A 20,687-nucleotide genomic window follows, 5' to 3' on the forward strand; every position below is an offset into this window, starting at 1 on the left:
ATCATCACTCTTTATTTTGGTACATTTTTATGGAAATTAAAAAAAAAAAAGAAGTCATAATCAAGCAAGATAAACAGAAACATCTGTGCATCACGTACTTTGCAAAACAAGCTTTTAATTCCAAACCTACGGTCTATAAAAAGCTGTAGACTACATCTGCACGTGTAACGATATAAGGACTTGGTTAACCATTTACTAATGCAGCAGCTGGAGCGTTATCCAAGCCCATTGCATACACTCTGATGTTAGATGGCAGATCTGACAGCAAGATTTTCAACTCTTCAACTTCCTTCTCATTTTCCTTTAAAGTCACCTCCTATTATATATTTCCACAACAAGAGTAAACCACAATATATTTCGGGGTGAAAAAAAAAATTACGTGCCATTTTTGACAATCTCTGCCTGAATTAATACAATAAGGAAATAATGAGCATTAAAAAGTTTTATCTTTACCACTGTTTTGTATTTTCCCATGAAGACAAACAAACAAATCATTGAAAGCAAACTTGTCTTTTTTTTTTTTATACGATCTCTAATCTTGTCTTAAAATATTATAAACACATCAGAAAGAGACTAAACATGCAATAAATGTGGCAGAAATATTACAACACAATCTTTGATAAGTGGCTGTGAGGGAAAATAATAAGTCTGAATGATGGCGCAGATGCAGCTGGAAACAGTCATATTGAAATATTCAGACCATGGTCAGAGATGGTTGTGGAAAATAACGGAGGAAAAAGAAGCTACAGTGTGATGAGCTCCTCCGCTCCTGAAGCCCCACGCTCAGCTCTCCTGACACTTTGCTGCCTCAGTTCTGTTTCATTATGGCTTTAAGTACTGAAACAAATTCACCAATAGAGCTTTGGGTTTAACAACATATTAAAAGGGGGGAATAATTATATATCTATATATATCTATCTATATATCTTTTTTTACATTAATTATGTAAACAACAAGTGATTTTTTTTTCATTTTCAGTTCCTATAAGAACTGAGAGGAGTACGTACAACGCACTTCAACAATCTACTCTATGTCAATTAACCCTACAATTGCACGATGAAATACATTTCAGATTGGTCCTTAAGTGAAAAAATAAGTATTTCATTAAGAAAATAGCAACAAAATGTCCCTAGCAAATGGCAAAAATGATAACAATATAGCAAACAAAGAATTGCACTTGCACTCAAGAAGCTTGTAAAACACATTTTCTCCCTACGCAAGCAGAGATAAAGCTCTATAAATCTGTGGATTTGGCCCCTGGAGATAACACGCTGCAGATGAAGCAGTCATCATGACCTTTGCGGATCCAACAACTCCGAGATCTGGCCGAGACACAGGCGTTTATCTACCGATCGTGAATCTCAAACAAACTGTGCAAATTATTCAGTGAGATAGAAGCAAAAACAAAGGAAAGGAAGCAGAAAACGACAGCTGGAATACTGCAAAGTCAAATCTGGCTTCGTGTAGCGGGCAGTACTCGTTGCTCTTTTTGAAGGCTAGCATAATGTTGCAGATCCTGTAACTATGCTACACATGCTCCATATTTATGTTACAGACAAGATGTAGGCTATGGTATAACTCAAGTTATATTCTCTAAATGTCCCAGGTCGAAAAAATATCCCTTTTCTCCCTTTTATTTTACACAAATTGCACCCTGAGATTTGATGAAACAAAACGTCCTTCAAAAGGTTTAAGTTGAGTCCACAACAGTCCACTAGCTCATATGTTACATTTTCAATACAATGCTCATAAATACAATAATCAAACGACTATTGAGCTGACATTTACATATAAAATGCTGCACCTGTACTAAAGCATAACATCCTACGTTTACAGTAAGACGGACATGAGCGGCACATCTATAACTCAGCACTGTGAAGATCACACACAGCACATTACCTAGACACAACTTCAGGAGGAGTACACAAGTGGTCTCTGCAGCAGCACGGTGACCTCAAACTAATTTCAAGTATGACAGAGTTGAAGTCGTGCTATAATATAGTTAGTGTGCGCGCTGCTGTTGTAGGGACTAGACGAGATGAGTGTGCTGTGGTGGCACGGCATTCTTGCATGTTATTGCAAATGCATCAGACCATAATTGAATCTTCTATGCTCTCGATCAAACACAACGCCACAGCCTGTCCTCGCTGTGCTGTGCTACCGATTATTCTGCTCCTGCGTCCACTGGGAAAAGCTGGTGTTTCTCACAGTAAGCTGACGTTTCACAGGACACACTCACCGAGAGACATTGAAGTTACGGGACGCTTCGGCATTCGCAGAAGTTTTCACTTTACAGCAGTGACTAGTCGCCTGAAAGATAAAACGTATGGAGGCAGGCGTCCCGAGGGACTCTCAGTCACCTTGTCTAAGTCGTTGGTTATGGAGGTTAACTTCAGCATGACATCAGGGACGACGGGAAGGACAAACTTGTCTGTCATGTTTCTGAATACAGAACGTCCCTTATACAATATAAAACTATAGTTTCTGTGCTCCATGGTTAAGGGAGGGGGGAAACCACAGTTAAAATCTGATGAATCTAAGGCTACATGAGAGAATGGATTTCATCAGTGAGGCTGAAAATGCATAATCATATTGGAGGAACAGCAGCACTGAAGGTGTCGTTCAGTGGACTCTTACAGCAGTGTTTCAAACGTCTTAACACACACACACGCGCGCCCGCGCACTCACACACACTGCATTGCAATTTTTCAAGTCTGATGTCTCCTCTTCATTTCTGACACCACTACACCAGCGATCTCACTTCCTGCCTCACCGAAACTCACTACGCTGTCCGAGAGAAATGAAAATTCATGATGACCTCTGGGTCCGTGTCAGAAGTGAAGTATCAGTTCTCACGTTGTCTCCTTCATTTCACTTATTCGCCTTCAGCTTCAGCTGGGCAGCCTTGGCCTGCCCCAGTTTGGCGTGAACGTCGAGAGGTCTTTCGAAGAAGTTGACTATGGCCGGTTCGTTCAGCAGAGAGGCCAGGACCTGCTCGAACGAGAACGACCACTCCACCTCTGTGGGTGTGTGCTCGGCCGCGCCCGCGTCCTGGCTGTTGTGGGTGCTGGAGGCGTCGGAGCTCTCTGGGGTGCTGGCGGCTTCCTCGGTCGAAGACTCCTCCGCAGAAGCAGAGGCGCTGGTGGGCTTCGAAGCCTCCGGCGGGCTGCTCGGCTCCTGCAGCCTCCGTCCCACCTCCTCCATCCTCAGCAGCAGGCTGGTCACATGGGCCACGGCTCGATACAGAGTCTCCTCCTCTGGATCGCCATGAAAGATGTTGTACAGGGTCTTGGAGAACTGGATGAACTGAGTCTGAGGTGAAGAAAAAAATGATATGTTGTACAACATCAGATGATATAATAGAGAAAATGTGAATCTAATCTTTTCTTTTTTATTGATTACCTGATTAATACGGGGAAGGTCTTTGATCGTCTCCTCCTTCTTAAGTATTTCATTTTGCCATTGTTTCAGGTAGGCCTGCAGGTCCACCTTTCCTCTGCCTGTCAATTTCACACACCCTACATTATTACACCAAGTTAAGCCAGTACAATATTGCTGTTGTTTCTCATACATCTACTGTAGGTCAGGGGGTTCCCAAACTTTACAGCCGGCGACACCCAAAATAGCGTTGCCATAGACTGGCAACCCCCACTATCCCTGGAAGTGACGTGCGCACAGAGCACACGCACCAATTGATGTATCCAAACATGGGCGTAACGACTACACAAGGATATGATTTCATATAGCTATTTACTTTAGAAGAATATCTCAGTCAACATAATATCCATAAACCGTAGTACTGAGTAAACATGTGAACACTGTTGCTGTGCAAATTTACATTTTGGGAATTACTATTGTATGTTTCAGTGTTTATCTCTGCTAATGAGATGGTTTAATTTTGGAGACGGCCACTTGGAGATCAACTATGTTTAGATGCGGTCTGTAAACATCTAAAGATACATAAAGATACATTTATTTGCATGGTTTTATTTTAAATTTTAACTACTACTTCTATCTTTTTTTACAATTACAGCTAAAATGCGGTATTTATAATAATTTTCAAACTTATTTAATTTCTACAACTCATCTTGTGACCCCACTCTCTGTGCCTCATGACCCCCACTTTGGGAACCCCTGATCTAGGTGTAATATTACCTCTTTCTGGGCTTTTCCTGATCACACCATCTTCTGGAAGATCGAATGCTGTAAATTATGGCATGCAAACAAACTGTTTATTGAAAAACCCTCCAGAAGAATCGATGCAGTCAAAAGCAGAATTATCACAGAATTTAGGCAGAAAAGCGAGAAAAAGTGAAAATTGAGTTTTAAGGGGAAAGAAAGAGTAAAGAGTCTAACCAGTGAGTCTACTCAAGTGAGAAGAGTCTTCAGTCACCGGAACAAAGTGCTGGATTCTTTGTTCCTTTAAGTGCAAAGGACTACCTGTAAAAGCTGGAAGATACTGTTTGTGAGCGAACTGAGACGAAAGACAAAGAGACAGGAGTGACAGAGGATCCACATGAGCACTGTAGATTCAATTAGTTAGAGAATTTGATTAAAGAAAACATAGATGTGCATATATAGCGTGTTATCTGTTTATTAGATACAGTCTAAAGCAATCTCATCTACCAGAGTGAAGATTATAATGTGAAGCTTTTAGAGTTATACAGCAGTTAGTGGACGATGCAGTGCATGTAAGTGTGTTTCTACTCATTTAAATGGATTAGAGCCATTTCACTGGTGACTCATTGCTAAGTACACTATTACTGTATGTGTATGAAGACATATCAATATATACATTTGATGTGGAAACAATTCAGTATCGGTTTTTCTTTTATCACTTAAATTTTTCACTGTATAACACATCTGTACTACAACCACCCCCCATTCCCACTGACTGTGTGTGTGTGTGTGTGTGTGTGTGTGTGTGTGTGCAATGCAAGCATGCATGTTAGTTTTCATGCCTGGATTAAACAATTACCCTCACAAGCCAGCAGTGTCATTATATTTGCCTGATAGCTCCGTGTTGCATTAGCAGCCGTGTTGGTTATTCATTGGTTGTCATATCTCTCGGTGATACTCTGGGACCCAACATGATAAACTTGTCCTGACTGTGGTTGACTTTTCCTCTATTGCCATACATTTCTATCCAAAATTGAAACTCATATTCAAAATCCAAAGTGCAGATGAACATGAACTTTCCTGAATACTATGAAATCTCCATATTTAACATTTGCTTGCATCAGTACACCAAATTTACCCCTTTCTACACAGCGCAAGTCATTTATCTCATGCACGAGATAATCATGTTTAACGCACCAGAATTACTTATTCCAAACTTCTGGTTGAACGGTCATGTCGCTCCAGAAACTCCCTCCCCCACACCTCTTTTCCTGCAACTTTCCAAAACCACCAATCTGACATTTGCACCCACTTCACACCACGATTGGCCAGATGTGCAAAGCCGGGAAAGAAGCCAAAAGATTTAACCTCCTCTTCTAGTGCCCACACAACTATTCATGACACATCTGTACAGCTGTGTCCAACACTATCAACGTCTTCATGGAGAAACTGCCTGAAAATATTAACAGTTTTTAATTCTACTGCATTCCCACATGACACCCAGCTTTTCCATCCACACACTTTTGAAAAACCTCCTGGCATGTTTATCCAACATTTTGCGGGTGCGTGTGGGGGATGCACACGCTGCAGCCTTTCAGATACTTCACCCAAAATCAATAATTCACCAATTTTCTACTCACCGTCATGCCAAGGAAGGGTTTGGAGAACCTTCGGAGCTATCAAAAATGCTTTTGGAGTTCCAGGGGGGCGTCAGGCTGGCAACGGATTTTCATATAACGGTGGCGGATACAGCTGAATCGTCCAAAACACACACTATTAAACATCCAAATACCTCCATACTGTTCGTCCGTACTGACCCAAGTGTCCTGAAGCCGCGACATGAAAAAGTTGTTCGGAAAAAATTAATTAGCCTTGTTGTAGCAGTAGCTCCCAGTGGCTCTGTTGATGTTTGTGCGCATGTACGAGATTTGCTGCAAGAAGTTCGTTCATCGTTGTAAACCATTGGATGTATGATGTAAACACGGTAGAACATCTCGCAGCAAATCTCGCGCAGCCACTGGGAGCTACTACTACAACAACACTTGGGTCAGTATGGACGAGCAGTATGGAGGTATTTGGATGTTTCATAGTGTGTGTTTTGGACGATTCAAAAGTGAACCCTATCCGCCGCCATTATATGAAAATCCGTTGCCAGCCGGACCCCCCCCCTGGAACTCCAAAAGCATTTTGATAACTCCGAAAGTTCTCCAAACCCTTCCTTGGCATGACGCTGAGTAGAAAATTGGTGAATTATTGATTTTGGGTGAAGTATCCCTTTAAAGTTGAAGGTACAACAGGATATGTTGTGGTCCCTACTCCCTATAACCACATCAGGACAGATGTGATGTCACTTCGGACCTCCGTTCTCTCCCACTGAAGCTGCGGAGTGAATCCAGCTGCTGGCCTGTGTGTTTGGGGGTGAGGCCCTCTGCTCTAAAAAGCCCATGATTTCATTTCTATCATCGGCGCAGCGTTTGGCCCGGGTCCAGCGCCTCCGCTTACACAATCATAGACTTTGATGTGGGCTCACACTGAGTCTATGAGTGCTCAGGGCCATCCGACTGTGAAATCAGCAATGTGTGTGAGGGCTCCTGTTTAAATCATCAACAGCCACATAACTCTGCACATGTTTTCCGGCAAAAAAAACATAAAAACTTAACATGGAAAAAGTCAGAAAAGATGGCACTTTACTTTGAATCATGAGCCAACTTCGCTCACCAGCAGTGTTCACACTTACATGTTTGTTTCCCGCTGGCAGGATTTTGACCTCTAAACAGTAAATTTGGTAAAATCGTGGGTTCAAGGCGGCAAAAATCCAGTTTTAGAGCGGAGGCGCTGGAGGTCGGCGTCTACCATCTTGTTTGGACTGTGACACCCACATGGGACCTGTCCTTGGTGCTGAAGCGATGTGCACTCTCCATGAGACATAAAACAAGCTTTTCTGCTTGGTGTTCACTGGCTCGGTGCATCGCAAACGGTGACTCAGTACCACTCAGCTGCTGCTACGCTGTCAGTTGTAATTTGAGCAGCTCTCTCACATCACTGATCCTCAGTGAGAGAATATAGCCCGCTGCAAAATGCCCTCGCAGCTCCTTACAGCCATCGTTGCCATGGCAAAGATCTCTCGCCCAGCGTGGACTATTCTTACCACTGCCCTGAAGCACGCACGGTCACATCACGCAGACAAGAGATGCATATTCAAGGACAGTTTCTCCCCCCCCGGCAAAGTGTTGGCTCAACAAATGCTGAGTTATGGGCGGGATTTCTAAAATGACAACTCATACATCTCCATGCACCGTAGAAATGCAGCGACTGATGTCACTGTGTCTGACCTTGTGCTTTACTGTAGGCTGCTTCTGTGCGTCTGTGTTATTGCTCTCATGTGACGGTGTTAGCTCGAATCTAGGGACTGTAAAGAATCCTGTATGAAAACATTTGTGCTCTTGAACTTTGACCCTGCAAGGGTTTACCGCCACTGTTGATATGCCGTGAAGAAAATGGGTCAGAGGGTGAAGCTGAAGATAAACACTTCAACGTTGTTGTTTACAAGAGACAGATGCCACTGAGGCAGTGGGTTAGGGGTCAACGTTACTGTTTATGATTGCTGAAAATATTTTTAAGCAGTAAATTTAGATTTCCTGCTGCTGATGGGTTCATCCACTGTTCATCATCACTCACCTGGCGGCAGGTGCAGCTTGAAGAGGAATTTCAGCTTGTTTGTGAAGGATCCACAGTACAAAGTATCTGCAGAAGATGGAGAAGAAACGTGAAGTTACATCAGCGGAGATACTGAGGTTAACAGCTGCTTTATATTGCATTCACATGCAAAACGGCAGACGACAAACCGGATGTCATTTTAGTGGATGGAAGGATGGTAAAGACGACAATGGTAAACGGCAATGCCTTCCTAGGTTAAAATATTTTAACTTTTTACCGTCCACCGCCACAGAATTCACAACGAGATGTGAGGTTTTGAAGAGATTTTACCATAACTTTCAGTTTGCAATGCAATATCAAGAAAAATTGGGATTTTATTGCCATATACTGTATGCATAACTATGATAATAACATTAAATAATACAAAAGAATTTCATATCGTATCGTTTTGCCGTCGCGCCGTTCTGTCGGACCGCTTGTTTGTATTTCATGTTCCATCCCGTGGCTATAGTTCGTCTGCCGTCTGCCGGAATAAAGTGAATGCAGCATTAGGAGCAGGAAACGACTGAACTCACCGAGGGCGCTGCAGAACTCCTTAAAGTTGATGAGGCCGTCCTGGTTCTCGTCTATCAGGCGGAAGACCCAGAGGGAGAGGGTGCTCTTGGTGCCGCAGAAACCCCACGGCTCCAGGAGGGCGAAGAGCAGGCTGAACTGCTGGAAACCCAACTGGTACTGCTCCAAATAGGCCAGACTGGGGTCGTGATGGAGAAGAATTGGACTCTGCATTGTCCAGTAGCAGCTGAGGAAATGTTGCCTCTGAACAAAGAACACAAATATGATTTGATTTTTTCATTACCGGCACTGCCGTTTCAGCAAGACACTATTTTATGTTTTCTTTTTTTTTTTTAACTTCCTTTTCATTGATTTTCTTTCAGTGAAAAACAAAACAAAACAAAACACAAACACAAACATATAGATATACACACAGAACAAGAACATCAGACAGGGTCATCTACAGCAAAACACAATGGCAGGATTTGTTCAAAACAAAGGGCTGACATACTATTTTATGTTTTTACTCACTTTGAACAAATAATAAAGCTCATCCAGATGGGAGGCATTTAATCTGACATCTTGGGAAACCACCCGAATCTGAAAACAAGATTTTACATGAATCCTTAAAGTGACAGTAAAAGTGAAATTACACTAATTATACTCTAAAATCAACGGTCGGTCACTTACAACATTTTGTTTGGTTGTATCCTCCAGCGTCTGGATCACGTAGAGTTTGTTTCTCTTCCGTGAGCTCTCCACTTCCTCTGAGCGGATGTTTCCATATTTCTGGAAACAAACAGAGTCAAATAAACCACCACAGTGAAATCACTGACTGAGACTGACATTAAAAGTATCTCACAATACCTCGTAGGCCTCTCGGATCAGTTCACTGATGTCTACATTCATGTGCGATGCTTTATCATTATTGCCCACTGAAGCTTGCTGCACCGTTGGAGGCAGTGGACTGTCTTTGTTTGTCACGCTGTCAAAGAATCTAAAAAAAAAATAAAATAAAATAAAGGGGCATGAATTTACAAAGTGATACTGTTTAAAATACAACAATCCTGCTCTGTTTGTGTTCACACGGACTTGTTGAGGATGGTTACGGCCTCTGCGTCGTCATGGCAGCTGATCAGAGCCTCCATGTTGTAGTCCAGCACAGCCAGGCCGAGCTGCAGGATTGCTTTTATGCCGTCGTAGAAAAAACAGTCCACCACGTTCACGGCGCTCTCTATGGGCAGGACGCTGATGAAGAGAGTGAGGAACCAGGACAAGGACACGGACGAGAAGAAACTCAGGTCCGTCATGTGCTCCACCAACTGCGGGAGGTTTTCTCGAATCAGATCCTCGAACACCGCCTGGTCGACCAAAGCACCTGGAGAGAGACGAGCAGCATTTGAGAGAAGAAGTGAAGTCCTTCAAATGTTTATGTGCGGCAGAAACGGTGTCAGAGTGTAGATCCTCTGCTTCCCCTTCTCACCAATGATTCGACGGTTGAAGTAATCTGGCAGCATCCTCTCACAGACGGCCACTAGGAGCCAGAAAGCCTCCTCTTCTTTAGCGTAGAGCAGGAGAACGGAGGTGAGGATGTTCATGGCCTGGAGAGAGAGGAGAGAGACCATATCACTTCCAAGTATAAAATTAAAGGGATAGTTCAACATTTTGGCAAATTGGCCCATTGCCATAATCCCTATAGTTTTAGGAGTAAGTTCGTGACCTTTAATTGTCGGTGCAAACTATTTTTAGAACGGCGGAGCAGAGCCGCGAGCTGCTCAGAGCTACGCTACAGAGGCTCATGGGATTTCTTGGTTTCCCTCATCAAACTCATCAAATACACAATCCAACAACTTCAAAACGCTCTGGAGGACAAGTTGTGACCTGCACATTCACCACGCTGTGAGATAATAACAGAACATTATGAGATGGAGTTGTTTTCGAGGCAAATGCAGAGACTGCTTGCTGAAAAACTGCCCCTGAAGGCAACGCGCATCAGCGGTTTAGCATGAATTTGCCTCTAAAACAACTCTGTCTCGTAACGTTCCGTTATTATCTCATAGCGTGGTGAATGTGCAGGTCACAACTTGTCCACCAGAGCGTTTTGGAGTTGTTGGATTGTGTATTTGATGTGTTTGATGAGGGAAACCAAGAAATCCCATGAGCCTCCGTAGCGTAGCTCTGAGCAGCTTGTGGCTCTGCTCGGCCGTTCTAAAAATAGCTTGCATCGACAAATAAAGGTAACGAACCTACTGCTGAAACTATAGGGATTATGGCAATGGGTCAATTTGCCAGGATGTTGAACTATCCCTTTAACTGTGAAGACGATGCCAATATACAGGCATGTGTCTACCATCAACATTTTCAGTGCCTTTTTGGAAATATTTTAAATGTTTTTTGAACCCTAAAGCCATTTTTCTTTTTAAGCGCTCAGTCTTTTGTTAAAAAAAAAAAAAAAAAAAGTCACAAACTGACTCAGTCACAGTCACCCCAACCATCACCTCAACTGTTATTCTTAAAAATAGCAAAAACAGAGAGTATCACATAAATTACCAACACAAAAGGAAGAAAATAAAATCAAGTATAATTATGAGGTCATGGTTTCCTGGTGATTTTCTGCATATTTTTCATACTATTTTATTCTTCAGTGGTAACAAATCTCTTGGAGAGCAACAGTACTTGGCTGAACCTTGAGGAACTGTCAATCTGGACTTTCCTGCCTGTTGACAACAAGCCTGAAGAAATCAAAATACCTGGCAGTATCCGATTTTTGGGTTCCTGTAGGCGTAGGCAGTGAGGACTCTGCGCAGAGCCGAGATTCCTGTGTCACTCTGAAATGCAGGGTGTTCTGGCAGAGAGCGGTGCAAGTCTCTTTCAATCTCGTCCGTAGCCAAAGTGCTTGTGCCCAGAGACTGTTCAACCAGCTCAGTGTAATAGCCGGGGTGAGTGGCCATGTCGTTCACCGCTCCTACAGGGACAAAAACCACAGTCCGTCCAAATACAGCTGCTGCACCGATCCCACACCACCATTTTTTACTGGATTATTTATGTTGAGTGTGCACTTGAGTACATAACTCTTTTCGATCATGCCTTGCCTCGTAATCAAATCACTGACACTGTGTATCATTGACTGTGGCAAACTTAATATTTGATGTGGAAATACCTGAAAAAAGCATCCACAGCTCTCCCCTCAAGGCCTCGGGGACACCGCGAACTATCAAGTCTCGCGTCTTCCTGGTGAAAAACATACTCGTGCCACGTCCATATTCAGAGAAATGGATGTTCCAGGACTGCTCCTTCATCTTCTCTTTAAGCTGTCAAACACACATTTACAGCACCGTTACTGTAGAGGCCGCATCTTTATTTATGTCCACCCCTGAATTTGACCGGACACCCACCTGCACACCTCCGTCCTGCAGAGCACGGATGAATACTGGAGCATTACAATTACAGTAGGTGAATGTGTGTGTTTTTCCACAGACTTGATTCGAACAGAAGTGTGGTATTTACCATTTTGGGGTCAAGGTTTTCAACATCCTGGGGGTGGAAAACAGTCATGAGCGCCTCGGTGCTGACGGCCTTGCTGCTGTCTTTCTGCCCCACCATCAGAGTTACATCATCTGGATTGTCCTCAAAGTGGTTGATGAGCGACTGGCATTCACCTCGTATGGCCTTGGAGATAAAGACAAATCCCCTTTTTCACTGCCAGAAGCCACTTCAAAGAGCAAGATGGCTCCAGTAAACCTGCAGTTAAAACGTGTTACCTCTGATGAAGCCGAGTGCTGAGGGCTGGCGCTAATGCCGCACCTGCTGCGGATGGTGTTGGCCAGCCGCTGGTAGTCCCGCACCTCGGAGAAACGCAGCGCCCTCTTGCCACGCACACACACCGTTAAAGCCCTGCTGCCGGAGTCTGGCTTCTCGACGTTAACGACCTGGAAGAAAGCAAGCGTTGGCAGAGTTTTGTGCTGAGGCCGTGCGTAATCTGAAGTGTTTTTATCGATCAAGTGTTTCGTAGTGTAACTTCACCTCTCGCATTGGAATGATGACATGGCATTGGCTGCCGTCCTGACTGGCAAAACACAGGTAGGTCTCGGACAGACAGATCTTGCCCAGTGTGTTAAAGTGACTGAAGGGAACCCACAGGAAGCTCTCGTGCACCTCCAACAGGTTTTCCTCTTTGGGGAGCCGGAAAAACATCCGAAACTGTGCGCTCTTCGCGTGAGCTTCCAGGCCTCTGAGGGTAGAGTAAAGAAGACGATAATTTCATGAGAAGAACATCACATTTAAAGCAGAAGTAAGCGATCCGGTCGTTTTGGCTAACTTCTTGTCAGCCGATGGAGTTAGCAGCCCCCGCCCTCGTCATGGATCTATTGGTCCTCGTCCCTACGTCACCACATTCACGCGCATCCCTTGGCTGCACACACAGCCCTTCATGCCGTTCTCTCTCCTCATTGGATAAAGGTTGTAGGATACAAGGAAGTATACAAGACGTTTTCTCCTCGGCTTACAGCAGAGCAGAGTGACTGACAGACCCGTGTTTCAGACCAAACACTCTATGTAAGTGATTGCTGTCGGAAGATATAACTATTTAAGACTTATATTAACACAAACATTCCGCTTACTTCTGCTTTAAGTTTTCTAAGAGAATCCTTATAGCAGCCTCAAGAGCAGTGATGGGAATAATGGCGTTACTAATGGCGCTACTTTTCTCAGTAACGACGAATCAAAAAAGTTACTGTTTCCCCCGTTATAACACCATTACCGTTACTGTATAAAATGTGCCGTTACTCACTGTTACTTGACACAAGAAGTCCCGTCACAAAATAATACACCTGTTAAAGTGTACGTTATATACACTTCTTTTTTCAGTCCATCAACTAGTCGGAAAAAAGCCGTTTATCAGGAACTAACCAGTGTGCAGACGATTACTGCGTGAGTTGATTAGTTCCAGATAAATGGGAGGTTAGGGGGGCGAGTCCAAGTAATTTGACATATTTGAGCTTTTTTTTTTTTTTAAGTAACGCAATAGTTACCTTTCCTGGTAATTAGTTACTTTTATAATGTAGTAAGTCAGTTTCTGACAGTTACTTTTAGGGGAAGGTAACTAGTAACTATAACTAATTACTTAATATATAAATATAAAAGTAACCTGCTCAACACTGCTCAGGAGCCACATGAAAGGCATATTTCCAGCGCTTAAAAAGCTGGAATATGTAGAATCAACTACATAACCTACACAACACTGCAGGCAGGTTAAAGCAAAGATAAATGCTGTTTGACTCAGGTCAGACTTCATGTTTCGCCTCTGGTTCTTCCAGTTGGCAGCCTAACAGGATCATGTGAAGCTGCTCAACGTAGCAGACGGGCTGTACCTCTTGGTGATTTGCAGGGGGTCAGAGAGCGCCGGCTCCTTCTGGAAGGCCTCTTTGTCAAAAAGGCGCTTGACAGAGTAGTCGGCCAGTTGTTCCATGATAACGAAGGTTTCATTAAGGTGCAGCAGCATGGAGAAGTAGTGATCCTCCCCGTGAGCCAAGACATGGATACTCTCAGTCAGAATAACGTTAGAGGTTTTCTCCAGCCTCCAGATCTCGTCCCAGGAGATGACCAGTTTCACTGAGGAGTCATAACAATAAATGGAAATCAAGTCAATGATAAAGCAAGCAAGCAAGCAAACTTTATTTATATAGCACATTTCATTCCTTGTGGAAGCGCAATGTGCTTTACAGAGCAAGCAAAAACAATAACAGTACTAATAATAATAGGCCACCAAAAATTAAAAATTAATTAAAAAATAAAATAAAAATAAAAATAGTACAGTAAAAACAGTAAACAACAATAAAAATCAATAAATAATTAAGTAAATAAAAAGTAAAAAGTAAAAATAGTATAAAATAGAATAAAAAACACAGTTAAAAGCAATAAAAGCATAATACTAGACTACTGAAAGGCACAGCTAAAAAGGAATGTTTTCAGGGTTTTCTTAAAAGATATTAATGTTGGGGCGCATCTGATGTGCAAGGGGAGGCTGTTCCATAATCTTGGAGCATGATAACTAAAGGCAGCCTCACCAATTTTCGTGCTGACCCTGGGAACGGTCAGAAGGCCTGCTGCTGATGACCTAAGGGGTCTACCTGGCTCATAATATAGAAGCATGTCTGACAAATACTCAGGTGCCAGATCATGCAGGGCCTTAAAAACCAAGGTTAAAATTTTAAAATCAATTCTAAAACTTACAGGGAGCCAGTGTAAGGACCTAAGAACGGGTGTCATGTGATCATACTTCCTTTTCCTTGTTAAAACTCGAGCAGCTGCATTTTGAAGCAGCTGCAGTCGAGCGATGTACTTTTGTGGTATCCCGCTGAGCAATGCATTACAGTAGTCTAGTCGATTTGATATAAAAGCATGGACGAGTTTTTCAGCATCATCTTGGGTTAAAAGACTCCTTACTTTTTTAATATTTCTCAAATGATAAAAACCAGCTTTAACTACGCTATCAATATGGCTCTGGAAAGTAAGGTCGGTGTCAAGGATGACGCCGAGGTTTCTAACTTGTGCAGTAGTTTCCAGAGACAATTGTGAAAGTTTAAAAGATATTTCCTCTCTGTGTGTCTTTGTCCCGAAAACCATGAGTTCGGTTTTGTCCTTATTCAACTGTAAAAAATTATTTGACATCCAGCTATTGATATCGCTCATACATTCTGTAAGGGTATCTATAGGACTCAGGTTATCGGGGGACAGGGAAATATACAGCTGCGTGTCGTCAGCATAATTATGGTAAGATATATTGTGTCTCTTGATCAATTGGCCCAGGGGTAACATGTACAAAAAGACTCACAGATGTAGGCACGGACAGAGAACAAACTGGTAGATACGTGTAATGATTAATGTTCAACTCTGTTCAAATTCACATTAATTAAAATATCTTAATGGCGCTATGACAACGCACTGCTAATACCACAGAATTAAAAAGGTCATTGTGAGTGTATGGAGCTATTCATTAGCCACATTGTTTTTAGTCTGCCCAGACCATAAGCTCCACTATATAATGGCTTTTTCACAATCATGACAGCTGTCAATACAAAAAGAAATGTTATAATGAAAAACTGTTCCATTAAAAGCCCACCATGCCAAGACAAATGGCAGCGCATACTAATGATATGGCACAGAAATGGCTTACCCTCAGCTCCCAGCAGGTATGAATAGAAGCACAGGAAGTTAGTGCTGAGGTAGAGCCAGCCCTGGCAGGGCACTTTGCCTCTCCAGTAGCTGCATGAGTAATACGTGACCAGCTTTTCCTCCCGCGGCAGCTCAAACCACTTCTCAAACCTCAGAAGTGCTTCGCGGAACTTCTCGGGATCGTCCTCCAGCACCAGGGACGTCTTTCCTTCCTCCGCAATCAGACCCTAACATGTGAAAATACAAGTGTTAATACACTGCAGGTTGAGGGCGAACAACAGAAAAATGCATCATATTCAACAAAACTGCTGTAATAATGGATATTATTATGGGTCTTACTCTAATCTTGCCCTGTACAAAACTGGTGATGTCTTCACTGGAGTCGAATACAGAGAGCGTCCTCATGATGTTCTGCTGCAGCCAATCCCAGTGTTGACAGATCTCCTCTTTGCTGACTCCTGACCCGATATCGAAAGTACACAAAACACACAATTAATTCTAATTAATAAGGTGGTGCATGCTTTTATTTTGAAAGGAATATCATATTTGGGCACTAACTTCTTGCCATAAAAGGATGAAAATACAGCGACGTACCACATGCTATTGACCAGTATACTTGTGAGTCTGGTGTGTGGTGAAGGATACGGTACGGAGCAACTTTGGATGTGGAGTCCAACACAGTATCCAAGGTTCCCACGAGAAGACCTGAAACATACAGCACACTGACACTTATAACCAATCCTGCTACACATGACCTTCAGCTGTCATTAGAAAACAGGAAGACAAATATCGGATTCGTATAGACCAATGATCAATCGCTATGTTACCTGATCACAGCTGTGTATACTGGAGATTTGAGAGCATCACAGAATATAAACACCTGTCTCTTCACAGTTGCACTGACAGTAGAAATGAATTACCTCCCTACCCCCACACCTCATCAGGCCCATGTTGGATCCACACAACTAAAATTAGCAATATCTGTTACCTGTACAACTTCTCTCTGACATGCCCTCCATGAATAATTAACAAGGTCGCAGTGAAACCGCTCTCTTGGGCCACTGCATCAGCATTATACTGGGCTGCGTGCTGAACAGGGAGCAGCTCAGCTCTCTCCACTCGCTCTGCCGACGAGCAGCCAAAATGGTCAGGACTTCAAAAGGATCACACACAACAATCATTCACGTAATTTATGTTCTCATCAGTGTAGAACAACATCATCCAGCAGAGAAAAGATCCTCAGGCGCGTGAGGCTCTTGTGGAGAAGAGCAGCGTGCTTTGTACCATCAGGTAGCATTTAACCACCACTATCATTAAACCAGCCAGGACATCGGCCCCTTTTGTCTTCAGCTGGAACACCATTCATTATCATTAATTATCTATTACCTCATGGCTGTCACAATGTGGCACGTGGTGAGGGACTGTGAAACTGTGCAATCAGTGGTCATCAAAGCACTACTTCATACTGTCAGGTGGTTTACAAAGATCAGCCGGGCGGGAATATCATGCACTTCGGTCAACACAACATGTTTTGTCTCAAGGAGAAACTCATTGGGGGTACAGCTGAATTAGAGGACCTAAGGGTGAACTTGGTGATGCATATTGTAAGGGCGAACGCTTCTTTTAAAAACATTTCTAACACCTCAGATAGTTATTTTGAACACATACACCTCTCTCCTATAGCTGGAAGAACATAATTCATGTATTGTCCCTCAGGGCTTATAATAAAAAACAAACACTCAACAGTTAACAATGAAAAATGATCCACATGGAGTAGTGCAAGCCGAAAGATTATTGTCACTTTATTTCATTTAAAAATAGATAATACAAAAATATCATATATTTGATAACAGTATAGGTCTGCTAATAACATTGCTGTTACAATCACATTTAATACTCAGAAAAAATGGAAAAGCTGTTTTCTTGCTCTACAGAAGATCTGTTATAGGGCTGGAATGAGAAGTTGAATAATTAATAAGTTGATTAGCAGAAAATCAATCAACAGCCACTTGATATTTAACATTAATGTAAGAATGACTAATGCTAATGTGATTGTTTTGGCTTCTGAAATGGAAGGACTCTCTTTGTGGCTCTTTTTTTTTTTTTTTTTTTTTTTTAATTCAGTGACATTACGCTTTCAGTTCATTTAATGAAAATGGCTCATTGTAGCAGAGCTATATAACATTTTCTTATTTAGAGTGTGGCAGCTCAACTAAGCCTCAGTGTCTCCCACAATGACACTTATTGCCCAGGGAGCAGCCCCCTGACAAATACACTGACATTACAAATTCAAGGGTTTTATTTCCGGCCTCAGGGAGAGAAAGTGCTGCAAATATCCAGTGACTGGATGACGAGCTGTGTTGCAGCAAAATAGCCTAACAACACAACAGCAGATGGTGAAGTAGTTGCAAAATAAAAGGGTTGGCTAACTGTCTATGACTTGTGAATATGGGCTGGGTATAAAAAATCAATATGATCCTAGATGGTTTTGGATGGGCTTCTTGGGTTGTCAGTGGGGAAGGAGTTGAACCGTGGACAGATAGATAGACCGACAGACTGGACTGGACTGACTGACTGTCTGAGTTTTCCCATGTGACCTCCTTGTCAACAAACATCACACAAATCAAATAAGTCAGTATGTGGACTGTATGTGCAGTGCACTCACTTCTGCACACAGCTGTTCACTTTAGTCTCAGCTGACTCCTGTAATTTGGACACTTGCTTTCTACCTGTTGCAATGAGGATCTTTTTTTTTTAATATCTATTTATTTTTCTGCTTCATGTGGACCAGTGGGCAGCAACATAACACAGCAGCAGCAGCAGCAGCAGCAGCAGCAGCAGCACCCGCCCTGTACACGGTGGACAGCACGTTAGCTAACACGTACACGTAGAGTTAACCCGTTCATAACTTTATTAATTTAAAGTGAGGTTTAGTGAAGCCGCAGCAGCACCTGTCCCTCAGAGAGAGAGAAAGAGAAAGGGGCGATAAAACAATTATATTACCCGTTGTTCACGTTAGTTTCCTACCTGTCAGCCCGCCGCCACCTTCTCCGTAGCCCCGTCTCCGCTGCAGCACGAAATACTCGTTATCCTTCTCGGTGACCCATAATTTAAAGGCGTTTTTCAGCAAAATCTCCTCGGGTTTGAGCCACATCGTTAAAAATGTTACGGACTTGTCTCTCAAATCCAGCTGTCATGTCACGGTTATCGGTTACGTAGCCCCCCTACATCAAACCCGTGGACGTTTGTTTGTGTGTCCGAATCCCTCCCTTTTCCCACGTCGACAAGAAATGCTGCCGGAGGTGCAAAGGATTGTGGGGGTTGTAGTTTCAGGCGAGGAGGGCGGTCCTAAAGGGCTTATTCTCTGGGATTAGCTGTTTCATGAATGAAATGGTAAAACATTGAATGATTGGTTAAATAATAGATGTTGTGAGTGCTAATTCACAAGCAAAAATGCTTTTATTTTTTCAGCAGTTATTTTTAAATATTGAAATAGACGTTCATGATTTCTATTCAAAACTTGGTTGCTATAGGCTACATCCTGTGGGTTGGACAAGACAAGACATCCACATAGTCCACATGTATCCACTCAGCAAACAGTGTAGCCAACGGAAAGATATTTCTGTTGTGTTTTCTCTTTTTATTTACATATTTGGTGAGTATGTTTATATTTTGCCTGAAAGAGAATATCATTGAATTGTTTCAATAAACATGTGACTATGATTGTTTGCTCCATATTTAGATTTGTGTGTATGGTGTTGGTTTTGTAATCATCTTTCTCACTGTATCTCAATTATATTTAACTGTAAATTTCTCCACATTGTCTGAGAGATTTCTTTACCATAGCTGCGAAACATTATATCCCATTTATCAGTTTACATTGTCAAGGACTCTTGAAAAAAACAAACACTGGACTTCATCCATGGAAACTGGTTTGACTTGTGAACATTGCCCAGAAGCTTTTAAATGCAATATAAATACTAAAAGTGTCACTTAACAGCTCTCAGACTCCCTAAAATAAATGTGTACTCAGTCACACATTAATGATTTGAGTGACATATAAAGTGAGATGGACCACTACCTTCTTTTACTTATATGATTTTTGGTGATAGTCATTGCTTCACTGAAAAAACAGGAGCCATGACAGCTGATGCACTTGGGAGGAAATTGCAACACTGATTTTTAACCCCCAACCCTAATATAGGTGTGTATGGCACAGATTCATCTTAATTTTAAACAGAGACTTGAATGCAGTGCAGGAGTTAAAAACTAATATTTTGCCACAAGGGCATTAGTGCAGCAGGGCACTGATGGCTTTAGGGCCCATAAACTGACTCCCAGTTGGTCAGTTGAATAAATGAATGTAAACCTGTAGTTCTTCCTTAAGAGCATAATTTCTTCATTGAGCTTGACTTGAGTAAGGCAGTACTGTCATTGCTAAAACAGGAAATGGTCTTGCCAAACTCCAGCCAAGTTGAAAAACTGATATAACATTACTCATGATGATATTACTGTGTGCTTTGGCACGAGACTGTTCCAAGCCCCAACAAGGGAAAAAAAAGCCACAGACAACAGCCCAAATCTGTGGTTAATGTGTAGCTTACACATTGTTTCTAATTGTATTTTTTCAGGGCGTCAAAACTTTGTTACTCAATATATCCGCAGACCAACATCCACAGAGACTGATTAGCCTACTATCTCCTCACACAACACAATGAAGTGTGTGCCACAGACAGGGAGTGAACTGGATTGTGGCCTAAACTCCACCAGATGAAGCCAATTTAACCAGAAGTGTTTGACTTTGAAATGTTTTCTTAACTTTGCTCATATCACCAATCACACATTGTCCCCCACCCTCTTAAAAAACATTAACTGTAACGTCATGTGATTTCTTCTGAAATTCTGTATGTTTTTTTAGTAATAATGTTTTTTGTTTTGAAGAAAAAAAAAAAGCCAACAAAAACCCACTTGTAGCAGAATAACAAAGGTTTAAGTGCTCACATGTCATCATTAACTTCCCCCCCCCAAAATAAGACTTTTTTTTTTTTTTTTTTAGAGGCAAACACTTTTGGTTTCAAGAGCTCCATCTAGTGGTATTTATAATGACGTTCAGTCACTAGCTGTGAATTATGTACTTGTTCATAGCCTACTGGGTAAAAAGCAGGATAGTTTCAAAAAGCATGATT

General features: G+C 42.3%; 1 protein-coding gene across 4 annotated transcripts; it reads right to left on the reverse strand.

Moving 5' to 3' along the window:
* Positions 1-18,763, reverse strand: tbc1d8b (TBC1 domain family member 8B). Of its 4 annotated transcripts, none has more exons than XM_083987458.1 (21): positions 18,529-18,763; positions 16,096-16,206; positions 15,841-15,959; positions 15,503-15,728; positions 13,698-13,938; positions 12,352-12,559; positions 12,090-12,257; positions 11,836-11,997; positions 11,489-11,639; positions 11,079-11,293; positions 9,812-9,929; positions 9,421-9,706; positions 9,196-9,325; positions 9,019-9,117; positions 8,860-8,928; positions 8,352-8,592; positions 7,798-7,863; positions 4,357-4,440; positions 4,156-4,203; positions 3,403-3,500; positions 1-3,312 (listed from the first exon to the last, which is right to left on the reverse strand). In XM_083987458.1, exons 1-21 carry the CDS (start codon positions 18,653-18,655, stop codon positions 2,872-2,874), a joined length of 3,408 nt encoding a protein of 1,135 aa, XP_083843584.1. In that variant the 5' UTR covers positions 18,656-18,763; the 3' UTR covers positions 1-2,871. The 4 variants fall into 4 exon arrangements, with proteins under 4 accessions (XP_083843584.1, XP_083843583.1, XP_083843585.1 ...); XM_083987457.1 differs by having other exon boundaries at positions 4,357-4,449; XM_083987459.1 differs by lacking the exon at positions 4,357-4,440.
* Between the last annotated feature and the right edge of the window lie 1,924 nt (positions 18,764-20,687).

Source organism: Trachurus trachurus (assembly GCF_905171665.1).
Source record: "Trachurus trachurus genome assembly, chromosome: 14".
In the NCBI taxonomy this organism is placed as follows: Eukaryota; Metazoa; Chordata; class Actinopteri; order Carangiformes; family Carangidae; genus Trachurus; species Trachurus trachurus.

Coding starts and splice junctions, on each gene's coding strand:
- tbc1d8b (XM_083987457.1), bottom strand. CDS start 18,655: ATGTGGCTCAAACCCGAGGAGATTTTGCTGAAAAACGCCTTTAAATTA. Junction 16,207..18,528: donor AGGTGGCGGCGGGCTGACAG/GTAGGAAACTAA, acceptor TGTATGTTTCAG/GTCTTCTCGTGGGAACCTTG. Junction 11,640..11,835: donor AAAACCTTGACCCCAAAATG/GTAAATACCACA, acceptor TGTGTTTGACAG/CTTAAAGAGAAGATGAAGGA.